Genomic DNA, 18353 nt, shown 5'->3' with positions numbered 1-18353 from the left:
CACCATAATAATAGCAACACATCTCCCACAGGGCTGGATCCTGCCTCGGGCCTGGGATAGGTGCTATTGATTATTTCCTCCTTGCCTACTTCATTATGTTGGCAGGAGCCTCTCAACAGCACTCAACTCTCCCCCCACCCGCAGCCCTCCATCTCTCTGGTCCGGCAGCACCCTGCTGAGCTCTCCACCAGGTTCTGGTTAGTAAGCTGCGCTCTGCCAAACAATGTTTCCCTCGTGGGGTGGGGGCTGAGGCCCAGGGACCAACTAGGTGACAAGCTCGGCGGCGGGCGGTGCACCGCACCGGCTCTGGCCCCAGCCGGCCCCTTTAATTCGAGTTCGCTGCCGGGCCAGGTGCGGCGCTGCGTGGCGCGGTGCGGCGCGGTGCGGCTGCGGGCGGCGGCCGGGCGCTCCGTACGCGCCGCCCGCGGGACTGCAGAGCCGGCTCCCGGCTGGCCGCCCGCACCCCGCCGCCGCCGCTGCCCGCTGCCGGGTCCTCCCGGCGCTGGCTGTACCCCAGGATCATGGAGGCTCCGAGTGCCCATCCGGAAGGGTAAATGGGTGTCGGGGCGTCGGGCTGCGCGTGCTGCCTCCCCTGCCCGGCTGCAGCGCCCCGAGGAGCTGCGGAGCACCCGGCGGCGCAGCCTGCAGCGCGGCGGGCTCGGGCTGAGTGCGGGGCCGGCTAGCCTGTGCCAATCGCTGCGGTCTGCCCCGCGGGTCCCGAACCGGGGCGGACCAGGGGGGCTTGCACCCTACGGAGAAAGAGTGCACGGAATGGGCTCGGGACCCTCTGGGGTGTGCGCGGCGCGAGGCGGAGGGCGCAGAGAGGAGCTGGTGGGTGGTGGGAAGTGCAGCTGACAGCATAACCATGTCTGGTAAATAGCGCTGGTTGGTAGGACCCAAATCACTTGGGACGGCCGGGCTGCATTCTCCTCTCCTGCACGGAATGAAAAACAGTGTGGTTGCAGAGAAGGGCTTTTCCCCTTCCCTGGGGCCGTGGGTTGTCGCGGAGCCCCCGCGCTCAGGAGGAAGCTGAGATCTGGGGCAGCAGCCTGGCGCAGCCTACTCCCCACGCCCAGAGTTCAGGCTCCGGTGTTTTCTGGTGGAGACGGAGCCTCGGTGGTCCCTTGGCTGGACCCCAGAGGCCGAAGAGCTGGGCTGAGCTCGGGCTGGCAGCGGGTGATGACCGCCCCAGGCAGGAGGGGGTTAAGGTGGCGCTAGCGGCCGCGGCCAGCTGGAGGGTCTGGTCCGCAGCGCCGAACCGAGGCGAGCGCGCCCGGCGGAATCCCGGACGGAGCCGGGCGATGGGGAGAGGGCCCAGACCCCTCCCCGCCCTGGGGCCGGCAGGATTGGGTCGGCAGGGGGCCAGCCCGGAAGCCGGCTTCCTTCAGGCTCCCCCTCTCGCTGCTGCCAAGCTGCCTGGCAGCCAGGCCGGCTGAGCGTTTGTTCTGCGCTCCCTGCCGAGGAGATGTGAGGGATTTTCTCTTGGGGAGAAATCAGTGGTGGAGTGCCTGCCCAGCTCAAATGCCATCCGGCTCAGAGGGAGGCCTGCGGCCCAGGGATCCCGGAGGGAGAGTAAGTTCATCCAGCTTTCCAACAGAGGCGACTTTCTTGTGTGTGGGGTCTCCCTAGATCTGAAGGGGAGGGCGCTGCTCCTCCCAAGACTCCGCTGAGGTCAGAGCTTCTAGTCAGGTTGCAGTGAGCTAAGCTCTGTCCTTGTGAGAGGGAGCTGCTTTGCCCAGAGTCCCTCCTGGTGGCAGCTGAGGACTAGGGATCTGTAGCAACCCAGGGAGGCCCCTGAAGGAGACAGGCCCAGCCAAGCCTAAGGCTCATTCCCTGGGAGAAAGTGCTTCAGGCTGAGGGGAAGCCTGCCCAGAAAAGGCCAGGAGCCTGAAGGGTAGTTCTCAGGCATAACCTCAGAATGGAAGGTGGGCAAAGGGGCCCGTCACTTCCAGGGAGGGAGGCTGCCAACACCCTCCTAAACCTTGATACCCGCTGCCCAAAAGCCCTGGTTCCACCTTGCTGCTGTTTTTTCCAGGCAACGTCACACCTCCTGAGGACAGCCAGGAGGACTCCAGGTTTTGCTGAGCTTTGCATCTTGCCTTCTTCCTTCCAAAGGCTCCAGACCCACGCTCAGCTGTCCTCAAGTCCCGCATGCCCCTGGCCAGGCAGCCCACTGCCCCTCCAGCCCAGCCCAGCCCTAGAGCTCACCTCCAGGACCTGGAGTCTGCCCTCCTGCCCAGAATGACTCACCATTATTTCTAGCTCGAGTAAGAAGATGTGATGGGGGGTTGAGCTGCCTGTTTTTGTATCTAGGATTCCTGCAGCATCCGATCAGCTCTGCAAGGAAGAGAGCTTCAGGTTCCTGTCTGGCCAGGTAAATCAATCTATCATTTAATAACAGCCTATGTAGAATCACTGGGGTGGAAGGCAATGAGGAAGACCCAGGCCCAAAATCCCCCACCATGAATTCCTCCCAGGGTGCACATATCTGTGAGACAGTAGTGCAATGCATGGGCCGGGGCGACCTTGTAACCTGCTGGTATGGGGCTATGCCCCATGAGCCCTGTGTGGTACAGAGGGCCCTGTGCCAGCCAACTTCCCCAGTGCAGGGCATTTCAGAGCTTCCTAGAGAGATTGCTACCTGCTGCCCTCTGATCCCCAGACAAGTTACAAAGCAAAAGTGAATTTTGCTTTCTTGTGGTGGTGCTGGTGGGAGTCCTGTTTCTGAACTCAGCTGAGAGACGGGAAACAAAAAGTGACAACCCAGGTTGGGCTGCCAATGCCAAATGGTCTCACGTCCTTTACTGCCTCTGTCTTTCAGCCAAGCGAGGCTGTCTGTCCAGCTCTCAGAGAGCTCTCAGGGCTCTCCTGCAGGCGCCCAGGCCAATGCTTCTGTGCTTCCTGGGGCCGTTAGCAGCACCCTGAGCTCCCTGCTGCCAGGCAGCTGGAAGGCGTAGCGTGAGGCGCTTCTCTCAGTCCCAATTATGACAGTGGCCACCGGAGACCCAGCGGACGAGGCTGCTGCCCTCCCTGGGCACCCGCAGGACACCTATGACCCAGAGGCAGACCACGAGTGCTGCGAGAGGGTGGTGATCAACATCTCGGGGCTGCGGTTTGAGACCCAGCTAAAGACCTTAGCCCAGTTTCCAGAGACCCTCTTAGGGGACCCAAAGAAGCGAATGAGGTACTTTGACCCCCTCCGAAATGAGTACTTTTTTGATCGGAACCGCCCTAGCTTTGATGCCATATTGTACTACTATCAGTCTGGGGGCCGGTTGCGGAGACCTGTGAACGTGCCCTTAGATATATTCTCTGAAGAAATTCGGTTTTATGAGCTGGGAGAAGAAGCAATGGAGATGTTTCGAGAAGACGAAGGCTACATCAAGGAGGAAGAGCGTCCTCTGCCCGAAAATGAATTTCAGAGACAGGTGTGGCTTCTCTTTGAATACCCAGAGAGCTCAGGGCCTGCCAGGATTATAGCTATTGTATCTGTCATGGTGATTCTGATCTCAATCGTCAGCTTCTGTCTGGAAACGTTGCCCATCTTCCGGGATGAGAACGAAGACATGCATGGTGGTGGGGTGACCTTCCACACCTATTCCAACAGCACCATCGGGTACCAGCAATCCACTTCCTTCACCGACCCCTTTTTCATCGTAGAGACTCTTTGCATCATCTGGTTCTCCTTTGAATTCTTGGTGAGGTTCTTTGCCTGTCCCAGCAAAGCTGGCTTCTTCACCAACATCATGAACATCATTGACATCGTGGCCATCATCCCCTACTTCATCACCCTGGGGACAGAGCTGGCTGAGAAGCCAGAGGATGCTCAGCAGGGCCAGCAGGCCATGTCACTGGCCATCCTCCGTGTCATCCGGTTGGTAAGAGTCTTTAGGATTTTCAAGTTGTCCAGACACTCCAAAGGTCTCCAGATTCTAGGTCAGACCCTCAAAGCCAGCATGAGAGAATTGGGCCTCCTGATATTCTTCCTGTTCATTGGGGTCATCCTTTTCTCTAGTGCTGTCTATTTTGCAGAGGCTGATGAGCGAGAATCCCAGTTCCCCAGCATCCCGGATGCCTTCTGGTGGGCAGTCGTCTCCATGACAACTGTAGGCTATGGAGATATGGTTCCGACTACCATTGGGGGAAAGATAGTGGGTTCCCTGTGTGCAATTGCAGGTGTGTTAACCATTGCCTTACCGGTCCCTGTCATTGTATCCAATTTCAACTACTTCTACCACCGGGAGACAGAGGGAGAGGAGCAGGCCCAGTACTTGCAAGTGACAAGCTGTCCAAAGATCCCATCCTCCCCTGACCTAAAGAAAAGTAGAAGTGCCTCTACCATTAGTAAGTCTGATTACATGGAGATCCAGGAGGGGGTAAACAACAGTAACGAGGACTTTAGAGAGGAAAACTTGAAAACAGCCAACTGTACCTTGGCTAACACAAACTATGTGAATATTACCAAAATGTTAACTGATGTCTGATTGAAACCTATTAACATACTCACAGCTCGGTGGAACTAATGCAGATGTTGCATAATAGCCTGCATTGTAGTCAGTGTGTTCTACAGTGTGTATCTGGTTCTGCATGGAAAGCAATAGTTGTGCAAGTGACTTTTGACCTTTTGATTTTTGATTTAGAACACAGAATATCTATCATGGCTTTCATGCAAATCCTCATCACCGGCTTATGGGTTTCCAAAGATGGGAGTCACCTATCAAGCCAGGATTTCAGAAAGACACATTGAGGCCACCTCATATCCAATACACAGTCCACCTGTCAGTGCCACCTTTCCTTCCTAATTAAATACACGCAAGACCCCAGAGTTGCACTCCCTTCCTCCATCCCACCATCCCATTTGAGCCCACCTGCCCCTTCACAGAGGAACACCAATCATGGCTTAGCTTCAGAGCTCTGCTGATAATTCAAAAGGTCATTCCCATTTTTGCATTGAAAAGAACACACAGTCCTGTGTGTTGGAATTACTTTCTGTGTCACAGGCTGGGGTTTGTGAATTGCACTTGCCAAGTAGATGCTCCAGAGGCTTGTGTTTCATAACGGAAAATGCTGCATTCTGCTTTTTCTCTGCAGTGTCGATGTGAGGGAAGCCCGGGGGGAGGGACAGTTAGTATGATCGAATATGAGTTGTCAAGTTTCACATTTGTTTTCTTAGGCCTATGGGGAGAAGCTAACAAACCAAGGGACCTCTCAGCTTCAGATTTCACCACTTTTGCAGGCTTCAGGGTCACAAAAACATGTCGGATTTCTTCTTTTACACTGAAGTGTGCAGACATCTGCTTTCCTAGTGATGTGGCCAGCTACACTGACATTGCAGTGAAATTTACCAATGATGCAATTGAGCTGCATGGGTGTGTGTTGCATGAATCTCAATATTTAAAACACAGGAGATAACCTATTTTCCTAGTAGCCTACACAGTATTAATATTTAGAGTATTAATAGCCTCGGAATGGCATTTAACTACGTTTTTTTCCCCCATTGGAAGGCAAAAGCCCTCCATCAGGAGAAAAATATAGACTATTTGGAATGGAACCAAAACTTCTGGCCCCCCAGCCCACCCATTCCTGTTCTTCCAAATGGAAGTACAGACTTCTACAGAGCCAGGAGAGTGAGCAGAGAAAGCAGCGTCTGAACACTGCACCTTAGGAGTTAACCTAGCCATGGGCATGACTACACAGCTGACCAGGGCATCAGGTCTGTGGATCCAGTGTATATAAATGTATATCGTGTATCTCTCTTTCACGCATTCCTCTACCTAGCTAGCTATAGAAAAAATTGCATTTGAACATCTTATAAGCTTATGCAATATTTTTGACACAGGGCAATTTATGCATGTGTTTGACTATGTGCACTAGAGTGTGTGTGTGTGTATATATATATACAGACATATGTGTGCATATGTACATATATACACATACACACACACGCATAGATATATATTCATTCTTTGGAGTTCAGGTTCAGGAGCAAATCCACTGCATGGTGGGTTGGCTGTCTGAGAGGCCTAATGGGCCTCATTGGTAACCCCACTGGGCCTGGGTTTGCTGCCATTGCCTCAGACACTCCAGTCTCCATGTATTCCTAGACATTAGAATTGTCTTTTCTGCCCTCCATGTGCTGCAGCTTCAGTTTCCCATGGCTGAAGCTTGTCTTACTGAGTGCACAAGGGCCCCATGGCCCTCACAGTCCCAGCTGTCCTGGGCCGGACCACCCCAGGCCTCCTCTCTATAGTCTGTCTTGTCAATCATCTCCATCCTCATCTTTTCCCACCCCATTTTGTCTTTAGTATCCCTTGGCCCTGCATCTATCACTTCCGTGAAACTTCCCTAAGGAGCCAGAATGGATGCCCTGCTTTGAAACTAAGGACACCAAGGAGTAGGACTCCTTGAGACTAAATTCCATTGATCTGGACTTAAAGTGAGCTTCCTCTATGTGGAAATTTCTGAAGTCCAGGACCCAGGGATGGAGTCCCTATATGATCCAAAAGCATGATTTTGATCGCCAGACTCAAACTCTCTCCCTGATAAACTGGCAACCAGAGCTGCTATTAAAAAGAACCAAAGGATGGGTAAAGAATTGACCCCCAACCCCCAGAATACGTAGAGAGCAAATAGGTACTGCATAGCCTAAAGGTAGAGAATAAGTTGTCCCTGGAATGGGTTCCAGTGGGGGAGGGGGGCTTTTACCTCATCAGACTGGGATTCTTTGCCTTTTGACATAGTGGCTTAAATTTCCCAAACACAGTGAACTGCTGTGGTCAGGCTGTCCAGTGGTGGCTCCAGCCCAGGCCTCAATGCTGCCTAGTTAGCACCTACAGTTGTCTTGGGGGGTGGGGCACCAGCTCAGGGTGCTAGGCCCAGGGTGCTCATTAGTTCCTGGTCACCCACATCCCCAGGTGTCTGCAGGGTATCCCGTGCCCAGCACAAAGCCTCCGTGCTTCTCTTCCTCTTCTTCATGGGAGATGGTGCTGAATTTCCAAGGCATGGGGTGGGAGGGACAGAGACTTTGGAAAATAGAAGATAAAGCAACCTAGGCCTAGGTCGGGAGGTGGATAAATCTTATCACAGTGTCCTTGGCCTAGGACTTCAAAATGTTCGCACACCTGCATGCCCATCCACCACAAAATAGATCGACACACTGTTGCCACACACAAATATAAAACATATACACACATGCAAAATGCACACAGATGAAATTAAAGGACAGACATAGAAATATAGTTATAACTATAAACAAAATATGCACACTTAGTGCAGCTGTAGAATGGACTTAACAACACAGAACATACACAAAAGACCAACATACACCATGTACAAATACACAACCTGTAACTCAGATGCAAAATATACAAAAACTACATGGACACAATGGATATGCATACAAAATACACAAAAAATACCTTTGTTTCTGCACACAAAATACATATTCAGTGTATAATGCACAATGCATTCACTTATACTAGGCATACAAGATACAGCACACATGCCCAAGAACACACACTCACACACACACACACTACACATGAAAGGCAGATGTATACTCAGATCCATCTCTTTGCCCCTCGAGTGATAAATTACTGGGCACAAACAAAAGACCAGAGTTAATCATCTTCCCCTAGCCTGCGTCTGTATCCTTCAGTATCCTTTGAGAAATCTCTTTCTCTAGTCTCTTCTCTCACCTCCAGATTTCAGCCCTGAGAAGTAATCCCTGAGGTTTTAAGCAGAAGGACGGGCCACCACATCAAGCAGATCTCTGATTACAACCAGGAGTCTCATGGGGTTTCTACCTATGCATCTTCTTGCCACCAGAAACCCGGGTGTAGGTTGTGGAAGGACCTGGGACATCTGGCAGCTTGACATACACCCCCTTGCCATGCTCTTTCCTTCAAAGAAAGTGCACACAGACAGCCCAGTAGCAGAGTCTCCCCGCTCCAGCACTAAGATCTCCAGATTCAGCCCTAGTCTCTTTAAAGCAGGGATGGCTCAAGAAACTGCAGGATCCTGGGCCCAGAACCAGGGTGAAGATGCCCCCAACATTCTCTGAGTCCACAGATCTTCTTACTCCTCCATCCTAAGCAGCTTTGCTGGGGGCTGGGTCAGGAAGTCGACACCCTGTATAGACTTGTCTCTTAAAATGAGCCACCTTTTCTTGATTGTGGCATTTCACTTGGCATAAGCCCAATGGAGTCAACTCCTGATTCCCCTCTAGGGGTGCTCAATTTCAGGCATGCTCCCCCCCCTTAACTGGGGTTCCCCCAGATGCCCTGCCTCCCATCCAATTGCTGTGCCTCGAGGAAACGGCAACCCAATTCATCTTGGGTAAAATGTGATTAAGAACATACACCTAAGGCTAAACAAGCAAACGACAGTTTTTAGAGGGTCTGATTTTTGTGCTATATTCTAAGGCCAGACTTAACTTCTAAGATTACCCACTGTTTCGGCTTCCTCTTGGAGGTGGTTCTTCCCACTAGGACTAGCTGAGAGCTGAGTGCACTTTGGCAAAAGGCTTCACCCGAAATAGAAGTTAGGAGTTGCAGTCAGGCCTTGGATCCGGCCTTCTAGCCTCTGCTAGGTGGCCGTCCCAGGTGTGTCTCCCCCACCCCCCACCCCCACTCCTGATGAGGGTCACAGCTCCCGGTCTCCACAGAGGACGCAGCAGCAGCAGCAGGGAGTGCGCGTGTGGATTCCACACCCGTGCATCTAGTGCAACACGCGGGGACTCCTGTTTCCCAGTGAAGATACCAATTCTCCCTCCATCTTTACCAGATGCCCCCACGGGCTCACACTTCAGGAAAGTTGGAGTTTTTAGGGGGCTGAAGGGGAAGAAGCACAGGAAAGGTAGAGAGGGTGTCAGGAAGAGAGAGTAACGCAGCTGGTCAAATTTCAGAGTAAACTTTTCAGGAGCCAAAATTTAGTGAAGAATGTAATTAAGGCTCTGTGCTTCCTGGAACTTCAGTGATATTCAGCACGCTCTCTTCCTTCCTCTCTGCTTGCACCTGTCCCTCTCAGCTGGGCTTCTGAGGATGGTGTTGGCTTGTCACCAGGAGGTTAGCCTTTTAAAGGGGTCCCAAGGGAGTGCGCCTCCAGGCTCCGTTGGCTGTGTGGAAAGGGCACCCATGAAAGCTGTGATGGCCTGAGCCCTGGGTGTTCATGTAGCCACCTGTGTGGGGACAGCTTCAGGACTAGCTTGTTCTATCTGCTGTCCCTAGGTCTCTCACTACATCGTAGTGAGGCCTTTGGCCAGCGTACTTCCTCATGGTCAGCCATAAAGTATCAGTTGAGATATTCCATGTTGAGAGAGGACAGCATGCCTTGAAGACCCTCAGGCTGGGGGCTCGGCACTGCCCACGGCAATGGAGAGGAGAGGTAGAGGGTGACTTCCCCCACAGGACACTGTAGACAGTGTGCAAATTGCATATGCGGTGGCACCACTAGCCTCTCCCCGTGGCAGGCAAGGGAGCACAGTGTTTGACTTGTTTACCCAGGAGAGGGGACAATGGTGCTGAGCTCTGCTCCCCAGGGCTCTCCTGGGGCCCATTGTCATAACAACCTGTACCTGGGTGATGGCTGCCTGGTCTGAGAAGGTTGTAATGTCCAGGGTGCTCCTTGGTTACACAATGGAGGTTCCCCCAGCCTTGGCAAGGTGTCCACTGGCAGGTTTGAACTTATGACCTTAGCCTCATTAACAACATCAGCCACCTGAGGCAACCAGCAGAGAGGTGGATGCTGGCAGCTGTCTCAGTAGCAATTGTGACCATCATCTATATCTTTAGACTTGGCCCTTGTTGAGACCAGCCCTGTTCCCCACTCAAAGCAGTAAGTGGGGACAGGTGGTAGTGGGGAACCCCCTACAAGCTGGGATGGGTCTCTTCCTCAAACTAATCTTGTTCACTTTGCCCCTTTTACTCCCCTTCCTACCAAATCTCAGCTTCATCTCTCATAGTTTGTGTTTGAATATTTTTAAAGAGGAAAAGTGCAATAAAATAAATAGTGACTGTTTTCTTTAGCAATAGCTCTTTCAAAACCTTGCTCTCAGGACTGAAAAGCGATAGCACCTGGATTATCACATAATGCCCTTGACTTCTGGGCGTTCGTTCACGGTCTCTGTAGTTCCCTCTTCCTCCCATGTGTTCACGTGACTCCTGTCCTCTGAGCCCTGACCTCCTTCTGGACTGGACACATATGCAGAGGTGCAGCCTACACACAAGGAAGGCCCGTGAGGCTTTGCGGCTCTCTTTCCTGCGTGCACCTCTCTGTCTCTGTGTGTGTCTCAGCCTCCCCCTTTCTGCTGCTCTCGCACAGCATCCTCACAACCTCCAGGCACTGAAACCTTGAGCTCGAGTGACCTCACGCCAGCTCACACTCACACTCACACTCAGCTCAAAGCCCATCTTGTCGACTTTCCATGAGTGTGGCAGGGTGTACCGGAAGCCTGCAAGAAAGCGCTTGCCTATAGAGAAGAATAAACATGCTGAGCCATTACAGATGCTCATGTCCATGCACTAAAAGCCATTACTTGATCCTTTTGCTGCCCTTCCTCTCCTCCCCCGGGAGCTGGATGCTGAGGGAATGTGGCCCGGAGGTTTGCACCTGGGATCAGCAGCCTGGGCAGATTTGGGGAGTGCCCTCGGACTCTCCTTCAAAATAAGCTGACTTGCTCAACCAAAGGGACTACTCCACAAGAGCTGTAGAGGGGAGCAAGTTCTTGTGGGTTTGGGTAGCGGCCTACAGGGATAGAAGAGTGGGTGGTTAGGGCATGACATTAGTGAAATAAAGTCTCCACCACATGCTACAGCATGCCGCTGCACAAATATTTGCACACACAGCCAGGGGCTTCAGAAGAGTCCCTTCCCTGGGACATCTGTGGGGTTAAATACTCAGACCAGATAATCAGGGAAGGTTGGCAACCCTAGGGTCCTGTTCCATTCCTTTTTGCTCTACCTTGCTCTATACACATGTGTATAGCAAAACCTCAGTTAACTGACAGGGAAACCTCAGGGAAGGGAATGTCCTGGTTGCTTTGCGATTCTGGTTATTTGAGTAGGCATGAGAAAACACATGTAGTTCAACCTTTGTAGTTGAAGAAAATATTTCCTAAGTAGGTTAGTATAAACTTTCCTGCCTTAGTAAGTAGGCTGTTTGAAGATGACAGAGGACCTTGCATTGCTCAGGGTCAACATTCTAAACCTCAGTACTCATTGTACAGAAATGGAGATGGAGAAGACCAAAGAGACAGGCGGATGGCTGTTGGCCGCAAGACAGACCTGGAAGCGGGCCATTAGGGCACATGCTGGCTTATCAGATAGCGCCCTTGCTGTCGTTGGCCTCTTTCTACTGAAAGTGTAGTAGGAAAACATAATTCTTGTCAATCAAGGTTTTGGTTAATTGATCTTGAATTATTAGAGGTTTTCCATATATACATATATCTGTTTGTATATATATGTATAGTATATGTATATATGTATACCATTATTTCAAAAATTATACAATTATATATTGACCAATCCCCTTAATTTCACTCACGTGGAATAAATTTGGCAATCCAAGGAATAAACTGAATATATTTGAATTTTTTAAATGACCTTCCTTTGCATTCTTTCCACTTCTCCGGTTCCTCTCTTTTTTCCTTCTGCTTAGGGACCTTTCCAAAAGGCAGATCTTTCATGACAAAAGGATGGGCTCCAGGATCACCTCTTTCCTTTCCCTCCCTCAGGGGGCTGCCTGACTCAGGGATGAAAGGGAAGTCTGATCTAGCAGCCAGGTGCGTTTGCCTTTCTTCTGACTGCCCTGGTTGGCTGTAACCTCAACACAGAGGACCATAAACGTTTTTCCAAACTTTGTAGCTTGGAGAGAGTGGAAAGCCTAAAGATGTGTCAGAGGACTGATCTATTTAGCATTCTCTTTGTCATTGGTGGTGCCCAGGGTTTGAGTTTCATGCGATCTGAATGTAAAATTTCTAATGAAGAACTAAATAACGTCTCTGCCAGATGGAAGGTGAGGTTTGTGGCAATCGATGGAACTAAGACCCCATTCTGTTGTTGATTCTTACCAAGCCTGGGTTGAAGGTGGGAGCAGCTGTAAATCAGTTGCTCTTTGGAGGTAAGCTGCATACATCACTTGAGAAACAGCTGGGTGCGAGCTGAAACATGCTTTCATTCTCCCTCTTGCCTGCCAGTGTGTTAGACCCATGGGGATAGTCTCTTTCATCCTCACCTCCTGCATTTGAGTGTGTGCATTCTCTCCAGATGGGGGTGGGAGGGATTCCTCACTGGTATCTGGAGCAATTGAGGTGGTACAGGGGTGTCTACCATCTCCCCATACTCCCGGAAGCCCTCCAATCTGGCCAAGCTGGTCATGATCAGGTAGCAGAAGCCCATAACCCAGACTTGGCATGACCAGATGGTAAACTGGGGCAGTTGAGGCAGCCTGGCTGGATGGCTACTTCTTATGCTGCATGAACTTCCACGTGGAAACTGGTATGACTTTTTGTGCTCCTCTGCACGCCTAAAATAGTCAGATCTGTTCCAGATGAGTTTTCAGCTGAGAACTCCCTGCATCATTCCACTGATGGATGCACAGGGCAGGTGTGATTACGTAATAACGTGGACAGCTGCTGCAACGTCCAGATCACTGAGGGCAGTGATGGCAGGACCTTTGGAAGCTATCCAGAGGGCTCAGTCCAGGCTTCTTCTCAGTCCTCATGAGAGGCCTCTAAGCCCTGCTTCTCCTTGAAAATGATTCCCTAGACACTGACTGCCTTGTTTGTATGAGTGCATAAACACTCTGGGCTGCTAGAAAAAGCAAGAGGAGGAGCTGGGAGGATGAGAATATTCAGAGGCTCACTTTGCTACCAAACATGTCAGCTGCTAGGATTACTGCCTTTTTAACTTACCAAGTGTAGGGCAAAGACTTTGACCGGCTAGGTGGGGCCGGAAAGGAGTAAACCAGCTCTAGGCTAACAAATGGGACAGAAAAGCAAGACGAGAGGCCTGGCTGGCTTTGGTGAGGCTGAGTCTTAGCTCCTGAGGGTTTGAACATGCTCTGTGCTTGCCCCAGTTCTGCCTTCACGTGGGATCCAGCGACCCAGTTTCCTTTTGTTGTCGTGCTTGGATGGTTCCTTCATTTGAAGGGCCCCAGGAAGCTGGAAAGTCCCATGATCGAGCTCTAGCCTGCTGAGCAAACAATACCCCAGCCAAATTGGCCTCTTCCTGGTTTTCTGCATCCCTGCACCCCTCTCTCCACTAAGGGTAATCTTGGAACAGTCAAGATTAATGGTGCCAGCAATCTGAAGATTTTTTAGTTTTCATCAGGGACATAGCTGTAAAGCTCACGAGTGGAAGATGCTGTTTCCTTTGCCAGACCTGTGTGCTTATGTGCTTATATAGGCTGTCTCTGGAGATTTTATATAATATATATATATATATATATAGTGGAAATGGCCACTGCTCACTTAGGCTCATGCAGCACAGACTCTAGTCAGGGCTTGCACTGGCTTCGTTGATGCCTGTGCATGATTCTGCAGCTGCCCTCCCGTGTCCTCTCTCTAATAATTGCTGAAAACTCAAAGAGGTAGATAAATAAGCCTCCCTGGGATCAATAGCAGAAGGAACTCCAACGCTGATGGTAAAGCTTCGTAATGATGATGCTGAAAGGGAACTGGGGTCTCCATGGTGATGAGAGGCTGGGGACCAATGGGAGCTGAAGGCGGAGCAAGACTTGTGGGGAAAACTCATGGGAGTTGGGAGTCATTTAACTATTTGTTTGCTTCATGAAAATTTAGACACCAGCTTAACTACATTGCACAGGATGTATTGATATTATCATACTTGCTGACATATTCTGGAAGCTTTCAGCCCCACCAACACTGCCCTGCCCAGGACTTCTGCAGCTGAGAGTTCCTGTGTCAGTAGGGTCTGATATTTGTACATAGGTTATACATATATGTGTACATATGTGCCTCAATGAACATTGCCTGTCCACCTGATCGTGGGTGTACATAGACTTCATAGAGCTCCACAGTCTTTTGTAAATATTGACACAAGTAAATAAGTATATAAATATATATTACTGAGGATTTATTTTAACATCATCCTGTGTGAAAGGAAAAAAATAAAATTTTTGACAGACACTGATGGCTTCCACCTTCTTTCTTGACTGCTTTGTTATCATCATCCCTGCAGCAGGCAAGTGTGCCTGCCCCACCTCACTCCAGTTTCCCTGCCGCAGACCAGGACAGGACAGGAGAGGGCTCCCCTGGATGCATCAGGGACATCTGGGCTGTGTGCCCACCTGCCCTTGACTGGGAGCCCTGGTTAAGAAGAAAGGCTAAAGCGGGCCTGTGGGTGGGAGAGGGTGCGTGTGTCTGAGATCTCCTCCCCCACTGCGTCAGCACTGCCTGTGTGTGCCGTGGAGCTGGGGGGTGTGTGGGGAGAGGGGACTCAGTCTGAAGACCAGAGGCCGTCTGGGGGTCATTGAGCTGGGAGTCATTTGACTGCAGCTGCACCCACCCAGCCCCACTTCTGCCCATACCTGCTGGTGCCCAGGGCTCTGGATCAGCATGCGCTCAACTCCCAAGCCAGGAGAGTGCCCACCTTTGCCTCCTGAGAGGGAGGGGCCTGCTTCGGCAGCTGTCAGCAGCACCTCCCTGGAGGAGATCCTGACACACACGCACACACAGCTGAGGCACATCTGTCTGATTTCCTCTGAGGTCTAATCTAGTTCACAGCTGGACTCCCCAGCCTTCAGGGGGCTCCAGAGAGGCCATGGTGTGGAGTGTGACCACGGGGAAGTCCTTGCCCTCAGCCACCACAGGCACATTCCACCCCTACCCACCCCCCACATCCCACTCTCACTCACCCTCAGCCCTGCCCCCACCCAAGCCTCTTATTAAAGGTCTTTGCCATCTGCCATGCTCTGCCCCTAGGAAACTGACCAACCAAAGCAGCTGGTCTCTCCACCATGATCTCACTTTCAGAAGGGCATATTTCTGGGCATTGAGCACAGAGATGACAAGGGATAGGGCGGTAAAAAGACAAGAAATGTCTGGGACAGCTGCTGCCGCAGGTCCTCCACCTGTAGCAGCAGCTGGGCATTTCCTCCAGCATGGGGTGGGGACAGAGAACTACCTGAAAGCAGTCTATGCCTCTGCAGAGTAGCCCCAACCTTGCTCCAAAGAAAGGGGAAACTGAGACAGTCTCCCAGGCCTGGTCCCTCCTGCTGATTTCCCCTCTGGGCGTGAAACTCCTGCCTTCAAGGAGCTGAGGTGTGAGAACTGGGGAGAGTTTTGTCTGTCTCTGACTGTTTAGATCTTGTTAGGCAAATAGAGTTAGATCTTGTTGGATTAAAAGTGAAGGGCAAAGGGACGGAAAGGGAGTAGAGATGTGTGGAAGCTACAACATCAGTGTCCTCATTCTTTTTCTTTAAAGATGGGGTCTTGCTATGTTGTCCAGACTGGGTTTGAACTCCTAGGCTCGAGTGATCCTCCAGCCTCAGCCTCCTGAGTAGCTGGGACTACAGGCATCCACCACTGTGCCTGGCAAGGTCTCATTCTTCTCTCCACTTTGCAGAGCTCAGCTAGTTTAAGTGTAGACCACCCATGCCATTTATGCACACTGAACTATTCCCTGTCTACATCTGCCCTATACACTCTTCACCACAAAGTCTGGGACCCTGGGCAAGTAATTCCCAATCAAGACAGATGCTTGATGGAGTGGCATGCCACGGGGAGATCCCTCATAGTCCCGGGGCTCATGTTGTGGGCAGGAGGAGCAAAGCTGGATTGGTACAACTGAGAAACAGTATTAACCCTGGAGAAAGAAAACGGCCCTAGAGCCAAAGGCTTGGGTCGAATCCCAGCTCTGTTACTCACCAGCTCTGTGACCCTGGGGCATACTCTCTTTGAGCCTTAATTTCCTCATTTCTATAAAGCGAATCACGTTGCCTGTCTTATCCTGTGAAGATTAAATGAGTGCCTGATGCATAGTAGGAGCCTAATAAAAACATGTGAATGTGTCCTCTCTCTTGGATTCCCATACCCTAAAGATCCACGTGGGGCAGGATATCCACGATGTAAAAGTTGAAGGATTTTCAACCTTTTCTGGTCCAGGGGTTCCTAACATGGGCCAAGGGATATAAGAGTTAATTCCAGAGGGTCTAGAAACCTCCTGAAATTGTGGATGACACATTGTGGCATGGTCATTTTTCTGTGAAGAATGTTCACAGTTATCCATAGCCCCCCAAATTAAAACTATTGGTCAAACTTAGACCCCTCATCTTCTCCCCAGTGTCCAAGAAGGGAAGGTAATTTGCCCAGAGTCATTTTCATTTATTCAAATAGAATTCATTTATTCAAAAAATATTTTTGTGCTCAGTGCTTAGGATATTCTTCTCTTGTGGGTCTTCCAGCTAAGAGGGGAAGACAGGAATTCACTCTCAATGTGTTAGTGGCTGACACAGAACCAGACCCAGCTCCTGCCCCAAGACTTCTCTTTCCATTGATCTGTCTCTTGTGTAGTAGCTGTGCCTGGGTCTCAGGCACTAGAATCTGGACCTGAAATCTCCCTGGGGTGGTTTAACACAGCAGTGAAGGAAGGACCACGTATTTTGACATGAAATTAATGCTATTTAAATGATATGCAAATGAGGCAGGTCTGCATCTTTTTGATCCATGGACTGGGGCATTTCTCAATCTGACTGTCAGCTCTCATTATCCTCTCCCTTTTGTTCCTTTAGGCCACCTCCTCGCCCCCTCCCCCCGCCTCTGCCCCACATGTATGTGTGTGTGTGTGTGTGTATGGGTGCATGTACACACACACACACACACACACACACACTTAGGTCAGGAAACAACATGCTCACAAATCATTGGCTTATCAAGAAAAGATCAAGGCTCTTTGGTCTTGTACCTATTCCAACCTGAACACCAGCCAGGGCTCACATAGTCACAGTGGTGGCCAAGATGTCCATGTCATTGGGACAACAGAGATATAGCCATGTTCTTGTACCCCCTTTCCCCTGTACCTTTCTCTGTCCCTACAAGAAACCTGTAATCTCCACTTCTGTAATCAGATGGGCCTTCAGGAGCCACTGGCCTGAGTCACCTGAGTTAAATGGCACATGGTCAAGGTGCCATACATCTCCTAATGCCTTGTCCCACAGGTCCCAGAAAAGTTGCCCTCCAGAGCCTGCCCAACCCCATATCAGCCCTAGGGACAAACCCCTCCATATCCCAGGGACTAGAGCTCCAAGGGTTTCCTACCGGCTTCCCAAATTCTAAGGGTGGGAGACTTGTTGCCTTAGTAAACACCAGGCCTTGGAGTCAAGGCTGGGTTCCATTTCTGACTCTACTGTCTGGTATATTGCCTATGTGATCTTAACAAGGGAGTTAACATTTCTAAACTTCTGTTTTCTGTCTCGACTCAAGATTAAAATACCCACCTCACAGAGTCAGCATGAACGTAAAAAAAAGCATTTATATCTATAATGTCTATATTTACACAAAGTACCCTGCATGTGTCAAGGGCTTACTTAATGCCAGAAGCTCTGCAAAACTTGACATGCATTGTCTCATTTAGTTATCACGACAGTCATATGGAGTGGGTGTTATTATCTATATTTTACATATTAGAAAACTGAACCTCAGAGAGGTTGCATAGGTAGCCCAAGGTCACGCAGATAAACAACTGGCAGAGCCTTTGTGAGGCCAAAGCCCATACTCTTAAGGAGCACTATAATCAATAGATGTTAGTCTTTCTGTCACTGCCGCCTTCACGAGTTTGAGGGTACATAGGTAAGCCTTAAAAGAAGACGAACAAGAAAACCTCATTTGCCCTGAGGAGCCTTGATACAACCAAAATAGCCACCCCTAGCCTGGGTGAGCTGGGATAGGGATGGCTTCAGTCTTGGCTCTAAGCCCCGTCTTGCTGAGCCCTGGGGAAATGGCATCAGAGACCTGCGGAATAGAAAAAGGCAGCAACCCAGGGAAGACCCATCTTGCTCCCCTCATAGCAGAGGAAGCCAGATCATGCAGGAAACCCGGCCAGAGTGCCACTGTCCTAAGCCCCACCCCAGGGGTATTAAGTGAGTGGCCTCCTACCAAATTCTGGGGGACTCCAGCTGAGCCCCACTCTGTTCCTGGAACCAACACCCCATTTCAGCCCCCAGTCACCTAAGTGTCCAAGGCAGCAGGTAACAGTCACCTTGCCTACACTTTCCACAGCCCACCCCTGCAGACCGTGGCATGCCCAGCATCCTTGCTCCAGGGGGTACCAGACCTTCCAGCAACACTGTTCCCCTCCCCTTCCCCCTGCTCCCCCAGTTCTGGGTGCCCCTCCCAC

The 18353-nt window shown here is 50.8% G+C and overlaps 1 protein-coding gene across 4 annotated transcripts; it reads left to right on the top strand.

Moving 5' to 3' along the window:
• Positions 1-441: 441 nt before the first annotated feature.
• KCNA2 (potassium voltage-gated channel subfamily A member 2) lies at positions 442-14389 on the top strand. Of its 4 annotated transcripts, none has more exons than XM_012751698.3 (3): positions 442-550; positions 2314-2374; positions 2822-14389. In XM_012751698.3, the coding sequence occupies exon 3, from the start codon at positions 2985-2987 to the stop codon at positions 4482-4484; it is 1500 nt and encodes a 499-aa protein (XP_012607152.1). In that variant the 5' UTR covers positions 442-550; positions 2314-2374; positions 2822-2984; the 3' UTR covers positions 4485-14389. The 4 variants fall into 4 exon arrangements, with proteins under 4 accessions (XP_012607152.1, XP_012607148.1, XP_012607151.1 ...); XM_012751694.3 differs by having other exon boundaries at positions 2036-2374; XM_012751697.3 differs by lacking the exon at positions 442-550 and adding an exon at positions 703-1572.
• The last annotated feature ends 3964 nt before the right edge of the window (positions 14390-18353 follow it).

Source organism: Microcebus murinus, chromosome 2, assembly GCF_040939455.1.
Source record: "Microcebus murinus isolate Inina chromosome 2, M.murinus_Inina_mat1.0, whole genome shotgun sequence".
NCBI lineage: Eukaryota > Metazoa > Chordata > Mammalia > Primates > Cheirogaleidae > Microcebus > Microcebus murinus.
Note: the sequence above shows the minus strand (reverse complement) of the source record. Positions and strands in the feature narration are given on the sequence as shown.

What these genes read in the sequence shown, in the direction of transcription:
- KCNA2 (XM_012751698.3), top strand. Translation starts at nt 2,985, where the DNA reads ATGACAGTGGCCACCGGAGACCCAGCGGACGAGGCTGCTGCCCTCCCT.